The sequence below is a fragment of the Vicugna pacos genome, chromosome 28, assembly GCF_048564905.1.
Source record: "Vicugna pacos chromosome 28, VicPac4, whole genome shotgun sequence".
NCBI lineage: Eukaryota > Metazoa > Chordata > Mammalia > Artiodactyla > Camelidae > Vicugna > Vicugna pacos.
This window is the reverse complement of record NC_133014.1, coordinates 7,381,132-7,401,037: the sequence shown is the minus strand read 5'-3', so window position 1 is coordinate 7,401,037 and position 19,906 is coordinate 7,381,132. Positions and strand designations below refer to the sequence as shown.

Below are 19,906 nucleotides of genomic sequence, written 5' to 3'. Positions count from 1 at the left end.
TCTAACCATCCATCTATCCACCCACTCACCTACCCATCCGTCCACCTATCCATCCATTCCACACTTATTGAGTATATTCTATGTTCCAGTCAATGTGGCTAGATGCATATCCAATGGAAAGCAAAATGGTTCCTGCTCTCATGAGTAGAGTCATGTATCAATAAAATAATCATACAGATGAACATGTAAATGCACATTAAGCAAATATTTCTAGAGAAAAAAGTGTGTAACAGATGAAAGTGACTAAGAGGATCAAGGAATTCAGAAAAGGCTTAACTGAGTAAATGCCACTTGAACTGAGATCTGAAAGGTGAGTGGATATACACTGTGTGTTGGGAGGGTGCCTTTTCAATCAGAGGACAGCTAAGTGCAAAGCAAGAACAGAGAGAAGGCTAGGACGGCTAGAGCTCAGAGACCACAGGGAGGAGCATAGGAGACGCAGTTGAAAAGGTATACAAATGACAAAACAGAGCATCAAAGCCATGTTCAAATTTAGATCTTTATCTCTACTAAAAGATCTTCCAGAGGGAGGTTATGTGATCAGTTCTGTGTTGTGAAGAGATCACTTTGGATGTTTCAGATTCTAGTAAGATAGTTGATTAAATTAAGTGGAAAACCTTCTGGATAAATAGAACAAAAAATTATTTTTGCAATTCATAGCTGAGCTTTCAGGTAAAAAAGAGAAATTCTCACATGACAAAAAAAAAAAAAAACAAAGAGAAGACAAAACCAGAGCAAGGAGCAAATGAGCAGGCCTGAAGCTAAGAACTGGGGGTTGGAAGACCCAGTAACAGTGAATGGCTTAACACACTCAAGCAAGAATAGGCGACAAGAATTTAGGACTAATGGATAGTCAGAACTGAGATCTGCACGTAATCTGGGACCCTTGAAAGGAGGCTCCAGAGAAAAAAAAGCCACTCTACCTCACAGGGAGACAACCAAAAGTTTATCCTGACCTAGATTCTGGATAGAGAAAAAAATGTCTTCTGTAGGAAACTGAAACATTAGGTCTGGATTCGCCCAATTTTGGAATCTGACTTTACACTACACCCAGTTCTAAACTTTAACCTAAAGTCTGTTCCATGCCTACGATAACTTGGAGTACTTTTGTAGAAGCAAACCCATCTCCCCTGGCCATACTAGATTCTATAGCAGGGGGTGGGGTAGTTTTACTTCAGGGGAGCTGACAATCAAACACAAGAGGACACAATCCGCTATGAGTGAGAGTCAGAGCCACACAACATATATAGCAAGGTCAGACTTCCAGAACTTCAAATTACTGAACAAACATTTTATAAGGCATGGGAGAATATGCTTAAATGTTCATTAAAGACAAATTGAAAAGAAAAGAATAACACTTTCAGAAAGAAGCCAGATTTGAAGAAAAATCAAAAAGAACTTCTGGAAAGAAAGGAAAAGTAGTCAAGAAAATTAAAAAAAAAAAGACTGCATCGAAGTACGGACTAGCACAGCTGAAGAGAGAAGAATGAGCTAGAAGACAGATCACAGCAAGAGAAATAAACATACAGAAACTATGATAAAAAGATTAATAAACATTTGGGCATATTATAAAAGTTGAAGGAGACAGTAGAGTGAATTTGGAGAAAGCAATATTCAAAGATATTACATCTGAGAATTTTCTGAAACTAATAAAAGGCATCAATACTCTGATTGAAGAGGCACAACAAAACCAAAGCCAAAAATAAATAAATAAATCCATGCCTAGACATATAATAGTAAAACCACAAACAAAGAAAAAGAGAAGACTTTAAAAGGAACCAATGACAAAAGACAGACTTATAAATAATGACAGCTTGAAAACAGACTTCTCAACAAAAAAAGAGACAAGAATTATTTTCAAAGTTAAAGTGAATTAAAGATCTAAATATGAAGGACAAATTTTCACATACTTTTAGTATTTAGAACTTTGAAGTGAAAATATAAGAAAATATCTTTCTGGTCTTGGGATACTAAAGGATTCTTAAAGAAGAGTAAGAGCATAGAACATACAGAAAAAGACTGACAATAATCCTGACAATATCAGGTTTAACATTTCCGTTCATATTGCAAGCACAGTGAAATACAAGCCACAGACAAAAAGAAGATAACTAATATATTTAAAAGAATTATTATCAAGACTAGATAGATAATTCCTACAAATCCATATGAAAAAGATAAGCAATGCAATAGAAAAATGGGCAAAGTTTATGAAAATTCATTTAAGAGAAAAACCAAGAGAAAATTCACGAAGAGGAATCCTGAATGGCCAAGACACATGAAAAGAGCTTCAATTTCACTTGTAATCAAGGAAACACAAAACAAAAAGTATGAAAAAAATTTAAAAGTCTGATTAACACCAAATATTGATTAGTATTTGAGAAAATGATAACTCCTTGATTTTCTGTGGAAGAATAAATCTTTAGAGAACAATTCGACAACACTTAGAGAGTTAAAATTGCACATCCTGGATGCAGTTACCCCACTTTCGGGCATATATACACCCGGAGGAATATATACCCACAGAGAAATGTGAAAGAATGTTTGCCACAGCATTCTACTATAGAAAAAGTGAAGACAGTTAAATGTCCTTCCATACAGAAATGAAATTTAAAAATAAAATATTTTATTCATGACTATAGATGCAACTGTTTAGATGTACACTATATGTGCTAAAATAGATATATTTCAAAATTATAATATAGAACAAAAAAGGCAAATTGCAAATGAATATCTACAGTATATTACCACTTAAAAAGTCTTAAAGCACGCAAAAGGTTACACATCATTTGTGGGTGACAGGTATGTAGAAAAGTATAAACATATGCAAAAGACTTATAAACTGGTATGAAAGTTCTACACACCAACAATTAGGGAGGGAGGAGGGGAAAAGATGAGGAACTGTACCAGCAATGTTTCATTTCTTTAAATAAAGAAAGACTTTATTTAAAGAATAAATGTACTCTTTATAAATACGGTAAAATGTTAGCATCCTTCAACCTGGGAGATGGGTATATGTGCATCTTTTATATTACTTTTTGGGGGGGCACTGTTTTGGCAAGCTTGAAATAGTTTCTAATTTTTTTAAATGCTAAAGATTATTCTAGTTGTAGGGTAGGTAAGAGATTAGAGAACCAGAGTGGAGAACTGTTAACCGGCTAACATTCACAGTATATTTAAATAACCTGAGTGTTTGTTTACATATTTGATTTATGGAAAGGCAAACAAAACTCTTTTAAATATGATGCAGGAGATACTACAAGTACATTTCCTCAAATTTACCTGCTCGAGCTCTCTAGTGAGGGAATCTACTTTTTCTTTTAATCTGTTACCCTCGGCCTCAGCAGTGATAAGTTCTAATTTGAGGGTGTTGTTATCTGCCTCTGCTTGACGGGCCTTGTTTTCCCAGTTTTCAGCATCTTCATTGGCTTTTCGGAGTTGGTCCATCATTTGCCGGTTCTCAGATTCCTAAAAAGCAAATTTTGGGCATTAGTTTAAAAGTGTAAAATGTCAAAAATGTGATGCAGATTCAACATTGTCAGGTCATTGGGAATTTACTTGCCACGAGGACCATTTGTAACATAACCTCAAGGAATCCCATCTATACCCTCAGTTTAGAAAACTGGTCATCCTGTAACTAATAAAAGGGAATGGGGCCAGGATCTGCCCCAGCTCCTGAATCACGCTCACTCACCGAGTAAAGTTAAGTAGTTAGTCTTATCTTCGAGACCTCGATGAGCATGTTCTTATATTGGCTTCTGTTCAAACAAAACCCTTCATTGCCTCCTTTTCCCACGTATCTGCTTACTGCCTACTTGCTGGTCTGGTTTCTGAGCTTCTGCCTTGACCGGACCTCTGGTATCTGTGTATTCCCTTGCTCCTGGCCACTCTTGTGAGTTGTACTATGGCTACAGAGCTTCTGACTGCTCGCATAGCGTAAGTGTCAACTTCTGATAATGCTTTTGGTTTGGTGTATTTCCTCTCGGGTTCCCGTCTTTCCTTCATAACCCCAACCTTAATTTTCTCTATCATGGACTGTTCTATGATTTACTTTTGCTCTCTGTTCTAATACCTTGCATGAAATTGCTCAGAAGTAAAATATCAAACCTGTGCCAATAAACGCTATTCATAAATACACATTCATGTATATACTGTGCATACACTATAGGACCACATTTTAAAAACCTTAAAAGTTGTATCATGACTAAATAGAGTCTTATTTCTAGAGGAAAACAATCAGCTCCACAAACAATACACTATATTGAGTAATAACTATGAAGCTACTTTAAAAAATATATTTTAGTAGAATGGTTTGGCCAGCTCATTCTAAAAAACCATTTATAATTTTGGTAATTAATTTAAAAGGCATGAGATCTCTTCCTCTCCTTATTGTTAATAAACAATACATTTCCTTCTCAGAAACACTGGGCTAAATAAATGATCAAATTGCAATAAACGTCTCACCCTACAAGGCTTTCAAATCATATTTAAGTTCTCACAGGTATGATTAAGTAGAAGACTGGTTGAAATTCAGTTAGTATCGCCATCTTGTGGTCTAGTTGTACTAATATGAAAAGATCTTTGCCAAGTCTGTTGGTTAACAAGTTAACATATTAAAACTACTCTACTGGCTTTTAAGATTCAGATATTCCAAATGTGCCAGTAGGAATCTGATGGGCGTTTTCTATTACTGTACTACAGATAACAGTTATGCACAAAGTATGTACTTGGGAGGTACATGGTATAATATACTTAGACTGAATTTTATAGTGTCTCCTAACTGCTCTTCCTCCTTCTGATTCTGTTACCCTTCTGATTTATTCTTCCAGCAGTTCCACAACAAACTTTCTAAAAGGCAACTCTTCAAATAACTTGTGGGCTTATGCTGTCATAACAGCTTCCTGAAAATATAGTTCAAACGAGTCCTTCTTACCTCTCTGTTACCAGCCACCTCTACACTCCACGCTCTCTGTAGAATCTACATTCTAACCCCTACGTCTTTGCTCACATGGTCCTCACTGCCTAGGGTTCCACTCTGTTTCCTCTCAGTTTTTCATCTCTGGCATCTCAACACCCAGCATACCACACACTGAACGAATGAGTGAATGAATAAACTACTCAAAAGTTCTTAACGGACCTCCCTACCAAACTGGACCCACGGTTCGTTCTCTCAGGCGGGTGCCTGAGTGAAAGGGAATCTCATAAAGGAACTCATCCTAGGATGCTGAAAGCTGAGAGAAGTCTGATGTGTGATATCTGAAAACACAATTCCGGAATCTGAAAGCCCCAGTGGTGGCATTTTAGAAATTGTGACAGAGTCGGGAGAAAAAGGGAAGTGTCTAACATTGACTGAACGCTTACTATGTTAAATGTTGTTCAGATATTCATTTATTTATATTCTGCCCTATTCCAGAACAGACTTCAATGGCTCACTGTGCAGGCCTGTTTTACTCACTTGGGTGTTCTTCCCTTACGGCTGGGACACCGAGACTGAGGGAGGCTGACTAGTCTATAGAAGCCCATGTCATTAGTGAGACGAGGAGTCAGACCTATCTGACTTCAAAGCTTCAGTCAGTTTATGACACTGCTTTGCTAGCACCTTAAATTCAAGAAGTGTAGGAAATTATCTGCTTTGGCAACGTAAGGCTCCTTGCTGCCCGAAAGCAAGATTGCAATTCTGGAGTTTCCTTAGAATATCTTATCTCTCAAAGTCCAAAACAGTCTTATGCACACTATAAATAAATGCTCAAGATATGTTTGTGAACTGATATTAAATGATATGTTATATAAAATAAGAAAAACAGTTTGTGGGGAGGAATTCCTATCAATGGTTTGACTGTTACGTAGGTAACACTACACCTACTACAGCAGTTAATCCAAGATTATTTTCGATTATATTTTGGCAAATGGACATACCTAACATCCTTGGTCAAGCTGTCTGTTTATTCCAGAGTTGTTAACACATGCACCCAAATTTAGTGGGAATCATCTGATGTCAGACATGTGTGCCTGGTCAAATGGTTACTAACAGAGAATGCAGAAGAGAGCCACCTGCCCTCTGGTCCTAAGAAACAGATGGCCCCGCAACAGTGCTCAGTTCTTACCTGCTACACAGTCAGGTGGAGCCTCTCTCGTCAAAGGTTTGTAATTGTAAACTACCATTTTCAAATATAAGTGAGCTCAAGTTGATTCTGGCCCCCTGTCCTTCATCCAAACATTGTTTCATGGCAAACTAAAACTTGAGTTACTTTTCTAGACACTGGTGACATTCTGAATATATAGTTAACGTATCATTATCAACACTAAAATATGCTATGTATTTTAAAAATGCACTTGATTCAGCTATGAGTATAGTCAATCAATAACTTTAATGAAAATTCTTAGGTATCATGAGCAAAGGGGAAAAAAATATATATGTATACGTACTTCGGACTTTAATATATTCTTCAGTTTATTAACTTCCAAATTAGTATCTTGGACCTTCTGTTTTATGTCACTAAGTTCATTATGAGTATCATTCAATTTTTTAGACAGTGCCTATAAGAAAAAGACAAGTTTGACTAGAAAAACTTAAAAATTACTCTGTCAAAGCCATCATAAATAAATTTTTAAATATTTACAATAAACATAGTAAATAAAAGCTAATGTACTTAATGTATAAAACTCATACAAAGACAGTGAGAAAACACAAGTCCAAACAGTAAATCAGCAAAGAACCCAAACTAAATTCGCAGAAAGGAAGCACAAGTCGATAATACTTGAGAAAAGTTCAAATTTATGAGTAATCAAAGAACTGCTAATTAAATTAATGAAATACTATTCTGCCTATCAAATTAGCAAAGACTTAAAGCTTTTCTGTCATGGCAATGAATGGGCATTTCCACATATCGTTGGAGTAAATGAAAATTTGCAAAAAGAAAGTATGTGATCTGCAACCTAGTTATATATCAAGAGACACTTTTAAATGTTCATAAAACAAGAAAGACAGGTATGTTGCTTTGTGTTAAAGGCGGGAAATGGATACGGGGTATTCATTATATTTGAAAATGCTCACTTAGAAAGATCTTTTTAATTTGATAAAGAAATCTCATAAGCGCTTGATTCAATTTGAAATTAAATCTATAAACCAGAAAGAAAAAGAATGTGCATTAAGGCATTATTTGCTATAGTGATAGTATTTATTCACTCAAGTGAATGATACCATAAATAATAGTATCTATGTAGTGGTAAAACCACATAGAATGCTATGCATCCATGAGAAATGTTTGGAATGATTTTTAGTAACAGAGGAAAATGAAATGTTTATTCAGTGAAAAAAATCAGGATAAACACTAAAAACATCTCAACTCAATTTGTTTAAAGCTGTGACACTGAGGGAGACATTCTTTTAAGGTTTCTCTTATGGGTTCTTAAACAGACTGCAGTGCAGAGGGACCCACCTTCTAGCCCTGGGGACCTATGACCCAAACAAAGGAAAAAATACTCTCGAACATTGGTAAATTGTTATAATACTAATTTTCCTCTGATTGTAAAAAATGTTTATGAAGTTGTAACAAAGCAAGGAGGTATGTATGATGGTATCGTAAGCTAATAATAGCTACAAAACATTTATTGAGTGATTATGCTAGACACTCTGGCAAGTGCTTGCTAGCCATATTCTCATTTACTCTCCGTGTTTCCAGTTGATGAACCGAGATTTAGAGAAATTAAATGATATGATCACAAGCCAGGGAGGAAGACTCACACTCACAAGCTGCCTTCTCATGTAGAACAAAGCATGATATAAAGTGGTATATAGTTTTACCCCAGCTGTATTAAAAAGTTCATGTGAAATACAGTATAAAATTTTTTAAGTACATTGAAAGTCAGTTAAAAAAATACGTTAACAGTGGCTAACTGTGGATGGTAACGAGAGTTTTTAATCTAATTTTTTATAAATGTAAGTTATATTTACCATTAGCCTATTTTGCTCTAGCTATAGATAGAGCACACAGAAGTAGATCCTATAAGTTCACATCTTTTGTTTTTATTGCTATTAATTTTTACAAAATAATCTTTATTTTAGAATAGTTTTAGACTTGTTGTTAACACCTTACAAATTACATGGTACATTTGTCACAATCAATAAGCCAATACTGATACATTATTAACCAAAGTCCATATTTTATTCAGATTTCTTTCATTTCGATGTAATGTCCCTTTTGTGTTCCAGAATCCTACTATTCATTAACTTTTGAACAAAGTACTTTAACAGCACAGGAAACTTTATAATAATTAACAAAGCTTTGCATCTTTATATCTATGTATGTAAATTTAAAATATTTAACAGTTAAAAAATACAGACTTTTATGATGCAAACACATTGAGAGTGATAGCAAACTGAGGGAAATGACTTGAATTGAAGAATTTTAAGGGGGGAAAATGTTTTCAGATAGAATTTTTTAATATTAAAATTAAAATAGTGACACTGACTATACTTCAATTAAAAATTTTTTTAAATAAATAAATAAAATAGTGGTACTGAAAATGAGGGCTGTGGATGAAGCTGAAATATATTGGCTTAGAGAGGGAGCAATTATAAAAGAAATTTTCCTAAAAAGAAAAAGAATCACAGTGCTAAAGAGGACCAAATAATGTGGCACAGTCCATATACTCATATTCAAACAGAGTGACAGCCCATCAAATGAATGAACCCTTTTCTTAAAAGTTTCTGAAGGTTATCTCATTTGTTGATTTATTCAAATATTTCTCCTTCACTAAGGAAATCCTAAAGTTTAATACAAATTTATTATAACCCTATCCCCTCTTTTCTTTAATATTTAACACCGTAAGTCTGAAATTTTCATTTAGCAAATTATGTGGTATATTCTGTGTAATAAAGGTTAAAAAAAAAGGCTGGTTCTAAAGCCTGAGGTTTTCAACGAAATGAAATGAGGGCTGTGCCTCAGAAGAAATGTCTGTTTTTCTTAGGGAAAAAGATTCTAGGAACAAATATACCTGGTTCTCTTGTTTAGCTTTAGAAAACTGTTCCTGGAGACTGTCATTCTCGTGAGCCAAGATATCCCTTTCCCTGGCAATCTGGGCCAGCTCGTCATTGGTTTCATCCAGTTGCTGACGCATTCTGGAAATGTCTTGTTCACACATAATCAGGGCTTCAGTCGACTGTCTATTCCACAGACCAAACAGTACATCAGAAGAGACATTTTACCGAAACAGAGTAACAAATTATCACAAGACAGAAGATGGACAGTTGGCACTGAAAACATTTGAAGAAGTTTTAAAAGCATTTAAATTTGTAGGAATAAATGCTGTGAAGATAGTGCATTACAGTTTCTCTGTGTTGCCAACATTTCACTATGAAAATGGATGCCACATATACACAACAGTCAGTGATCTGCTCAGTTACTTCAAAACTCTCAAGTGTAAGAAAGCCTTCATCCTACCTCTGGCCATTATGGCTTAGTCTCCTCTGCAGGTTTCTCTTCCTCTGCCCTCTTAAAAAGTAATGGTTCTCAGGGGTTAAGCCTCAGCCTCCTGATTCTTCTCACTCCACCTCTTCTCTCAGACAAATCCTATTCACATCCATGACTCTCAACCACGTCTGTCCCCAGACGACTCTGAAGTCATCAGCCCCAGCCTCTCCCTTACACTCTAGACTCATGTTTAACTGTGTACTGGACATACTTACAAGAAGGTCTCAAAGTCTCTTCAAATTCAGAGGAAGAAAAATTTCCCATATAGTTTCATCATGTCCAGTATTCATCCTTAGCCAGAACCCTGGCATTTTCCTAGATTCTCTCCCTCAAAGTGCCTCACTCCTGTCCTGACACCCCAACCCCAATCCATCATCGCCTCTTCAGCCTGGGTAATCCTTCTAATATAAATACCTCAGAATTCTTTAATGATTTCTCATTGCCCAAAGGGTAAAATCGAGGCCCATCTGTCTGTAACACAGGCCCCTCCTGCCTGTTTACTTTCCTCCCTTTACTTCTCCCCTTACGCTCTGGGTTCCAACACACTCGCCCACTTGTCATTCAACAGGCTGCTGAACATGGTCTGTGGTTCTCTGTGGCTCTTTGCTATTCCTTCTACCTTGAATGCCCTTCTCTTTCCTTTGCTTGGCAAACACCATAGCCCCTCTTTATATCCACAGACTTAGGCTTCCTTTCAACATTAGAGATTTATCATCTTGTACATAACATTAAGCCCCTTGCTTCTTACTATCTTTGCATCTACCATACTTTGCCCCCAGTAGGTGCCCAAATTCTTGTAGAATAAGTGATTTACCTTGATGCCTGTTCCATCTCAGCAATGATATTCTTCATGCCTGAAATGGTCTTTTCCTTGAAAAGTAATATAAGTATTAAATAAAAAATCATCTTAAACTTCATTTCTGTTAATACTGAATGAACTAAAAGAATTTCCCCTCCTTTTTTGATTTCCATTTGGTTTTAAACATTTATGCTCTATTCTTTTTTGCTATACTTTAAAAGTAAAGCCTAATATATCAATGTGTCTGTACTGGATACAAATAATAGATTATACTTATTAAAGCAAATACTATACTTAGGATTACTGATATAAGATCATCATATCAAATACTGTTTAAAAGATGTTTTGTGCAGTCACCCAGCAGCACAAGAACACATAAGCACCCTGTTTTTGGAAGAAAACCAGTGGTTTGGCATTGCAGTGTTCTATACTGGGAACAGGACTGTTTTACTTTCTCACTTCTTCATGTTACACATCTCAGGAAAGCAAATCACGAAAAGCTAAGTCTAGTTATTAAGAATAATAACTTTGATCAAGTATAATATTTATATTAGTCATCAATATCATCTTCAAAAAGCTGCTCCAGTGGAATTACTTTTTAAATTGTACTATTAATTTTAGATGTGAGCTAATAAGGAGGTAAGCATTAGGCCTAGAGCAAAGGTATAAAAAAAATAAACTATGAATATTCTTCCTTTTCAAGGGTGTGGTGAGGGAGCAGAGTGAATGGAGTCAGTCAAGACTGAAATGAAGATGAATATCTTAATTCCATCCATATTGTTCCCATGCCTCCTCCTTTTAAAACTCACTGATTCTGAACTAATTACAAATCTACACGTACTTAGGACAAACATTAGTCTTAAAAAAATAAGAAATGAATCCTTTCACTAAATAGATTTCACTTTGCCCTTTGAATTTTCAAATCCTTAGCAACCAAGTAACAAGATGAAAAAGTAAACCTTTATTTCCCAACCAGAGCTGTTCCTATTCAACAGAGACAGGGGTGTGTGTGTGTGTGTGTGTGTGTGTGTGTGTGTGTGTGTGATCTTTCTTTATTCATGTGCTCATCTCCAGGGTATTTTTAGCTTGGGTTTCTGGTAGAATGGTGCAGATTCCATATCTGGCAACAATGGATATTGAAGTCTGGTTAAAGTATCCATTAGCAAAACTGTTAAATCCCTTTAAGAAGCAGAAGCCAATGGAGGAAAAGCTCAAAAGAGAAAACACTGCCTAACATGGAATATTTACACAAGCTTTTGAAATATAATTTAACATTAAATTCTGAAAAGTGCTTCTGACAGTCATTACTTGGTTAAGCTTTAAATGTGGCTCATAAGACTAAAAGGAGTTTCCTTTATCAATAGAAATCCATCCTGAAAGTAAGATTCTCTAAGAACATTGTAAAGTATCCAAGGCAACAAAGTAATTGAGTAGAATCCAAAATATATAACCTCTTAGTCTATTTTTCTCTTAATATGACCCTAATTGCACCATTTCTCCAATTGTTGAAATTTATGCCATCATTATCAATTTGATATTCCTCGTACCTCAATATGTTTGTCTAATCAGAGACATAAATTCAAGTTGTTAAAAATTCAATCTAGACAGGATGGTCATAAATCTACTTAGAAAAAAAGAAACAAACTTAAAATTTTGCACATGTAATTCTGGCTTTTATGACTCAAAAATCTGTAATCTTGCTATTGAGTTTTCTTTTAATTGGTGGCAAGTAGTAAAACATTTTTTCAAATTATGATTACCAGAAAAAAAACTGCACCTTATTCACTATAATGTAGACTTTTCCATAATAATTTATTTCTGTAATATCCAGATCAAACTATAAAATTACTACTTTTCCCTAAAAGGCATTATAAATTCAGTTCTGAAATATCATTGTAGAGATCATTTCCTCTTCTGAACGTGTAACACTGTTTTTAAAAGTTATTTTTCCCTTTGTAGGATGGATGTGTTTACATTCACAATGCAATACAAAGCTCTTAATTTTGAAATGGACTTGCAACTCAATATTCCTTGTGAAGGAAAAGATAATTTTGGTACAGTTAGCAGAATGAGAGAAATGTGAAATATGAGCTATAACAGAGGGAAATGAGATTCAGAAAGATATGAATAATTTGTTTCTAAATGTTAATGTTCTTTAAAAAAATCATGTTTAACTATTCAAAAAGTGGTTTGAATATAATAAAAACGAAAATCCCACCTGCAAAAAAAACCATAAAATTTTTAAAATATTAAAAGGTATTAACTATAAAGTAGTAAGTCAGACTTTTCAACAAGTAAACCAAAATTTACTACCTCATGTACTTTGATAACTTCAATTATGCTCATGATTCCTGAAACTATTAACTTCAATTTTCTCTCCGAATCTTAAAATGCAAGAACCTAAAAGTGTTTCAACTACATGTCCGGAAGGCATGTCAGTAATCTTCCTCTTTCAGCTTGCTCGGCTTCCTGTGTATCCTACTTCATGCGTAGGAACCATTCATGTGGTTCCTAAGTCAGACAGTACATCTTGCCAGTCTTCCTTCCTTAACAGAGCTGTCTGTTTCTCTCACGGGTGCTGCCCACTCTCCCAATACAGTCCTCATCATAGTGCTCCTAACTAGTGTCCTTGTCACTATTCTCATTTCCCTACAATGCATCTTTTACATGGATTAACAAGTGCCACGATAATGTTTCAAAATAAAGATTTAGTTGTAACATTTCCTTTGTATTATTTCAATGATCCTCTATATCCACGATGATAGAATCTAAACTCAACATCCCATGTAATTTTGACTTGTTGCTTATCTATTCCATCTCATCTTTTGCCTCCCTTCCTTCCCCCATATTCACCTCTTTGCATTCCATTCTCTGGACATACTAAATTATTAAGAAATCTCATGAAATTCTCTTATGAAAGCCACTGGGCTTTCATATAAGCTGCTCTACCTGTTTGGATCACCCTTCTCTAAAAGGTGCTCTAACTGCCTCGATCACTCTTTTCTCTAAATCGTTTTCTGGCTTTCCTAATCATCTTTCAGGGCAGTCCAGGCAGCATCACTTCCTGGAAGGGTTTCTAAATCTTCCTCCTCCACTACTCCAACCCTCAGGCTGCTGGTATGTTTCTGCCAAACTCCAATCGTACATTGTGCATTCGTCATTATGACACTTAGCACATTCTGTCATAACAGGATCTTTTACTTATCTTTCTCTGAATTATACCATAGGCCTTTGGAAGGCATGCCCACTCATTCTCATTTCTAACACAATACTTGTTACATGTCAATAAATGTTTGTTGGATGGATGGTTGAATAAATGAATGAAGTAGTTCCCTTAGAGAGGGGAAAGAACTTATTCCAATGATGCTGCCTTTGCTTAAGACATATGTAGAAAACAGTTTAGGAATTGCCTTCAGAATCAGTTTATGAGCTAGAAATGGGGATCAGTATTTCCCTGCCTTTTTGAAAATGCTTTTTTTTGTTGTTGTTGCTGTTTGAACAACAAAATGCGGGATAGAGATTATCGTTCAGCTTCATTCACCAGTTCCCTATGATCTACTCTCAAAGGCTGAGGATGATGTAAAAATATGCCCCTAGTTCTGCATACAATTACAAAGGCAGTTATAATGGAATAAACATATTGCCTCCCAAGGTAGCTACCTGAAAATATAAGTTCTGGTGTGCTTTTAAAAAGAAATCAGTCTCATTGTCTTTTTATTATGCTTTACATTTTGATATTTGAATTAGTTTTTGTTAGTGAATGTTAATCACAAATTGATGAGAAAAATCTATTTAAAAATATTAGCTAGTGAATTTGAACACATATTTCCTATGACTATCTTGAAATATTTCAAAATCAGATTTTTAAAGTTTTGGTTCTCTAGGGAAAAAAAATTGAGAAAATCCTATCATTTTATTCAGATTCAAGTTTAAACATTTCTTTTAAACCACACTTAGAACATACTTTCATTGCCAAACTCTCTCCAAGGGATGCAATATTCTCAGATTTTTTATCCAAACATGCTTGCAGGCATTCCTTTTCTTTAGCCAGATCATTGAGGGTTGCACCAAGAATGCTGATTTCTTCCCGCTGGGCAATACTTTGTCTTGTAAAATTATCTAAATGTGTAATCATAAAGGCATTGTTTTAATCAAGATAAGTTTTTTTCCGGCTTAAGCAGATTGAAGTACTTTTCAAAGTAAGTTCTCTGATATTATATTCAATGACTAAAAATAAAATACTGTATCCCACGTAAAAAATGGCTTTTGTTGTTAGTGATTAAAAATGAAGATGAATCATGAATTTCTAAAGAACTTATAAAAATAAAAGCACAGAATTAGAATTAGAACAGCAAAGGAAAGCTCTATACCACAAGTTCTTAAAGCAGACTTAAATGTGTTGGAGGAGGAGAGGGTGGGTGGATGAAGTAGGTGGAATGTTCATTTTCCTCCTCTACCCCTCCCTCTAGTTTAGAATCACTGTTGTATATAAGTTGGTAACTAACAGAGATTCATAAAATATGCAATTAAGTCATCTTCAGAGTCAAATATCTTCTAATACTCTGATTTTTCTAGAATAGTGTTATAAAAATTCCTAGAAAAAAATCAGCCCAGGAAGGCTGATTTGATTGGCAAGCCAATGTCAGTGTTGAAGGCCTAAGTGGTACAGAATAGTGGTTTTCAGATTATGGTTTCTCAACCAGCACTATCAACGTCACCTGGGAACTTGTTAGAAATACAAATTCTTAGGTCCCACTCAAGATCTACTGAATTAGAAATTCTAAGTGGGCAGAACAATTTAAGAGTTAACAAGCACCCCTCCAAGTTATTCTAACGTACAACGAAGCTTAAGAGCCACCTGAGGAAACTGGTAAAGATACAAAAGCCCTGGTCATATCCTACTTCAAGGAGTCTGGCTCCGGTGGGCTTTAGTAGCTCTCCAGGTGAAGAAGTTGGAGCACCACCGGTCTGGAGCCCTACAAGGGAAGCTCTGTGTGACTGGACCTCTCGCCAAGGGCCATCCACTGCAGCACTGAGAGGTAATCCCATATGACAACAGGGTGATCTATGTAATACATCATGTCCCTTTTCCAGGCAAGCCCAAACCATGTTGTGGGTATTCTGATATCTGAGTTCATTCCCATAGGCATAAAATGAACTCTAAAACAGCTCTAGTATTTTAAAAACATCCTCAACCCCAACATCCCACTTAAGCTACAACCCTGTTTTTCTGCTTTTTCTTTGTCTTGTCACCACAAGGCCTCAATCTTTTATTGTCAAATTTTCTATTTTCTTTGCGGGGGGCGGTAATTACGTTGGTTTATTTATTTTTGGAGCGGGGGACTGGGGATTGAGCCCAGGGCCTCTTACATGCTGGGCACGTGCTCTTGCCACTTGAGCTATACCCTCCCAGCCCTCGGCTACTCTTAATCAAACTTAAGACCTCTCCTCTCCTGCCTCTACTTCCATACTGTCCAGTCATTCCTACTCCATCTTCCACATCCAACACTATAATTCAAACGTTTTTTGGTCAGTGTTACCAAAACCTCCAATGTGCCAAAACCAGTCAATATTTTTTCATCCTCATCTTGTTTTGCTTCTCAAAAGTATCTGACAATTAATTGATCATATCCTCCTTTTTAAAACATTTTGCTCTCTTGCCTCCGAAAATGACACTCACTTCTGGGTTTTCTTCCCACTTCTTTGGCTCCTTCTTACTCACCCCTGGAATCCTCATTCTCTATACTTCCCCTGGGTGAGTCCATGGTTTTAAAGTATCATTTATATCCTGATGTGTCTCAAATGTGTATCTTTAGCTTAAATTTCTCTTCTGAAATATAAACTCTTTACCTGCTTACCCTATATTTTCACTTGGACTTAAAACATCCAAAAATGAATTCCTCAATATTCCCCTTTTATATACTTTTTAATATTTCCTATCTCAATAAAAGCACCTTCATTCACCTAATGCTTATGCCAGATATTTTTGAACTGTGTAACAGCAAACCTTAAAAATATTTACTCAGTTTTAAAATAGGCTTTTTTATAGTCCTAACCAAAATTTTACTTACAGTTACAGGATTAAGTTATGACCATATTTTCATAAAGATCACTGGTAACACACTATAATAGGAGACTTTATAAAAATAATTTTCTCTATAAATTCAAGTGATATCAAAGATATGGCCAAATATACATACACTTTCCACCAAGAGTAGTATACTTGTATATATTTAATTACAACAACTATGGGCAGGCTGTAATATAATATAAAAACTTGTAAATTTAAAAGTAATCATCACAAAATTACAAACTGTTGCTGACTTGTTTAGCTATTTCTTCACTGAAAAATATAAAGCCATAATCTTAGTATTTATGGTCCTAAATCTAAGTAAAAAAATTTACTTTCAAAGAAAAGATACATTTTCCCATGATTTTTTATTAAAAACTTTTCATTTAAGGGCCTATTTCCAAATTTATCTATGTTATAACTAAAGAGAAGACATTTTTTTAAAAACCAGACTTAAAAAAAGTAACATCAGGAAAAACACTCACCAATTTTTTCATCCAAGCACATAATTTTCTCCTGAGTAAGCTGTAGCTCATATTTTTTCTTAGCAAGGTGTCGCTGAGTATCAGAAAGATCTTTTTCTGTGTTTTCATACAAAAGTCTGTAAATATTTTAATAATAAAACTAGTTCTGAAATTTTTATGTTTATAAACTTTTTAGTGTATTTTAATCTAAAAACTATTAAGGACACTAATACACATTTGTTTTCTTTTTAGTGTTTTCATTATAAAACCATATGACAGGAGATTTGGAAAATAAAGGGTAAAAAGGGACCCACAATTCACCACTTCAACATAAGCAACTATTAGCATTTTGATGTCTACTGTTCAGTATTTTTTTGCAATGCATATTTTAAAGTTACCATAGTCTAAATTGAAAATTAAATCCTGATTTTTTTCACTTACACTTAATCTTTAATATTTTTCAGTCTTATAATTCAGCCCTCCAAATCATCATTTTCTGGCTGAAAAACATTATATGAGCAATATACCGTTTACTTTTAAGTAAATATAACCATTTGATTAAGTATTCCCCTAATATTATACATTTAGGTTCATTTCAAGTTTTCACTATTATAAATAAATCTGTAATGAACAGCAATTAGTTCAATCTATTTATTAAGTGTCTAGTATGCACCAGGCACTAGATGTTGAGGAAGCTACGGTGAACTAGGCGGGCAGTGATCCTACCCTCTTGGAGTTCCTAGTCAATAAAAAACAAGTAAACAGACTATAATTTCTGGAAATATGCCTAAAGCATTCTTCATAATAAAGACTTACTCTTCAAGTGAAAAGACTTTATTGGAGAACAACATTACTCCCACTTTACTCTCTAGAGCCTTCCTGTTTCACATAAATGGGTAAAATAAATCAAAATTATAACACTGGAAAAACACTTATAAATATCACAGCCCACAGACACAGGCCCACAAAAGACTTAGATTTTAGTACAAGACTATAGAACATGTTCTCTCCTGTTCACCTCACCAACCCACTAACAGGGCTCCAGGAGAATCGCAGTGAATTACAACTGAAAAGGCTGAAAGAGATGGAGACTGTCATTGAAGAGGAGTACATAGCGAAGCCTAACGTCAAGAGGAGAAAGAAAAAACAGGGCAATAGAGATATCTGAAGCCTCTGGCACCTACAACAAAGACTGACCACACTTCAACTCCCAGCCAGATTAACATAAACATTCACACTAAAGGCCTGTTTACCTCAATTAACTAATATCCAATACAATATGTCTGGCTTTCAACAAAAAATTACAAGGCATACCAAAAGTCAAGCAAAAACACGATCTGAAGGATCAGAACCAGATTGAGCTATAGCACAGACATGGAAATTATCAGTCAAAACATTTTAAACAACTCAAATTAATTAGTTAAAGGCACTAACAGAAAAAATAAACATGCAGTAACAGATGGGTAACATAAGCAGAAAGATGGAAGCTCTGAGAAAATCAAAAGAAAATGCTGAAAAGCAAAATACTGTGACAAAAATAAAGAATGCCCCGATGGGCTCATCAGTACACTGGACATGGTCAAGGATAAATCACTGAGCTTAAAGATAAGTCAATAAAAACTTCCCAAACTAAAATGCAAAGAGAAAAAAGAATTTTTTGAAAAAGAACAGAATATCCAAGAACTGTGGGTATAACTGAAATACCAGGATTAAAAAGAAGAGAACAAGAGCCTAAGAAATATTTGAGGTGATAATGGCTTAGAACTTGCCAAATTAATGTACAGTATCTACATACAGAGAACTGCAAAACACTGATGAAAGAAAGTAAAGATGTAAATAAATGGAGAAATATTCCATGTTCATGTACTGAAACACTCCATATTGTTAAGATGTCAATTCTTCCCAACTTGACCCATAGATTCAATGCAAACCCAGCTGAAATCTCAGAAAGGTCTTTTACAGATACTGACAAACTGATACAAAAGTTTACAGGGAAAGGCAGAAGACCCAGAATAGCCAATATAATATTAAAGAAGACAAAGTTGGAAGATTCACACAACCCAGTTTCAAGACTTGTTATAAAGTTATAGTAATCAAGACAGCATGGTTGGCAAAAGAGTAAACAAAATAGATTAATGGAGCAGAATGGAGAGCCAGAAACAGGCCCACATATATAGTGGCAACTGATTTTTGACAAAGGAGCAAAAATAATAGAAAAAGAGCAGTCTTTCAACAAATGGTACTGAATCAATTTCAGGATATCCATATGCAAATTAAGTAAATCTAGATACAGACTTAACAGTTTTCATAAAAATTAACTCATCATAGATCACTGACCTTAAGTATAAAATGCTAAACTATACAAATTCTAAAAGAAAATACAGGAGAAAAATATGTGCTCTTGGGGTTTGGTACTGAGTTTTTAAATACTACACCAAAATAAAGAAAGAAAAAGTTGGTAAGCTGAACTCTAACAAAATTTTAAATTTCTACTCTGCAAAAGACACTACAAAAAGAATAAAAAGACAAGGTATAGACTGGGAGAATATACTTGCAAAACACGTATCTGATAAGAATATGATCCAAAATAATAGACAAACAAACAGCTAAAAAATAGGCAAAAGATCTAAACAGACACTTCACCCAAGATACACAGATGGTAAATAACAATATCAAAAGATGCTCCACATCATTTGTCACTAGAGCATTGCAAATTAAAACAATGAGGTATCACTACACACCTAGTGTAACGGCTAAAATAAAAAATCTGACGATACCAAATGTTGACAAGGTTATAAAGCAGAAAGTCTCATTCATTGCTGGTAGGAATGCAAAATGGTGCCGTAACTTTGGAGGAGAAGCTGGCAGTTTCTTAAAAAGCTAAATATACTTTTATTATACAATTCAACAGTTGTGATCCTAGGTATTTCCTAAACTGATCTGAAAACTTCTGTCCACATAAAAACCTTCACATAAAAGTTTATAGCAGCTTTATTCACAACTGCCAAGAAGTGGAAGCAACCAAGATATTCTTCAATAGATGCATGGATAAACACTGTGGTACATACATCTAATAGAATATTATTCAATAAGAAGAAGAAAT

General features: G+C 34.9%; 1 protein-coding gene across 9 annotated transcripts in view; it reads right to left on the bottom strand.

Moving 5' to 3' along the window:
- TSGA10 (testis specific 10) overlaps positions 1-19,906 on the bottom strand; it is a 58,654-nt gene that overhangs the window by 10,623 nt on the left and 28,125 nt on the right. For all 9 annotated transcript variants that reach the window (XM_072951341.1, XM_072951342.1, XM_072951339.1 and 6 more), the window contains 6 exons: positions 16,825-16,940; positions 14,234-14,388; positions 10,285-10,340; positions 8,995-9,163; positions 6,424-6,534; positions 3,280-3,465 (listed from right to left, as the gene is read on the bottom strand). In XM_072951341.1, coding sequence (XP_072807442.1) covers positions 3,280-3,465; positions 6,424-6,534; positions 8,995-9,163; positions 10,285-10,340; positions 14,234-14,388; positions 16,825-16,940 — 793 coding nt within the window. The remainder of the gene's footprint in view (positions 1-3,279; positions 3,466-6,423; positions 6,535-8,994; positions 9,164-10,284; positions 10,341-14,233; positions 14,389-16,824; positions 16,941-19,906) is intronic.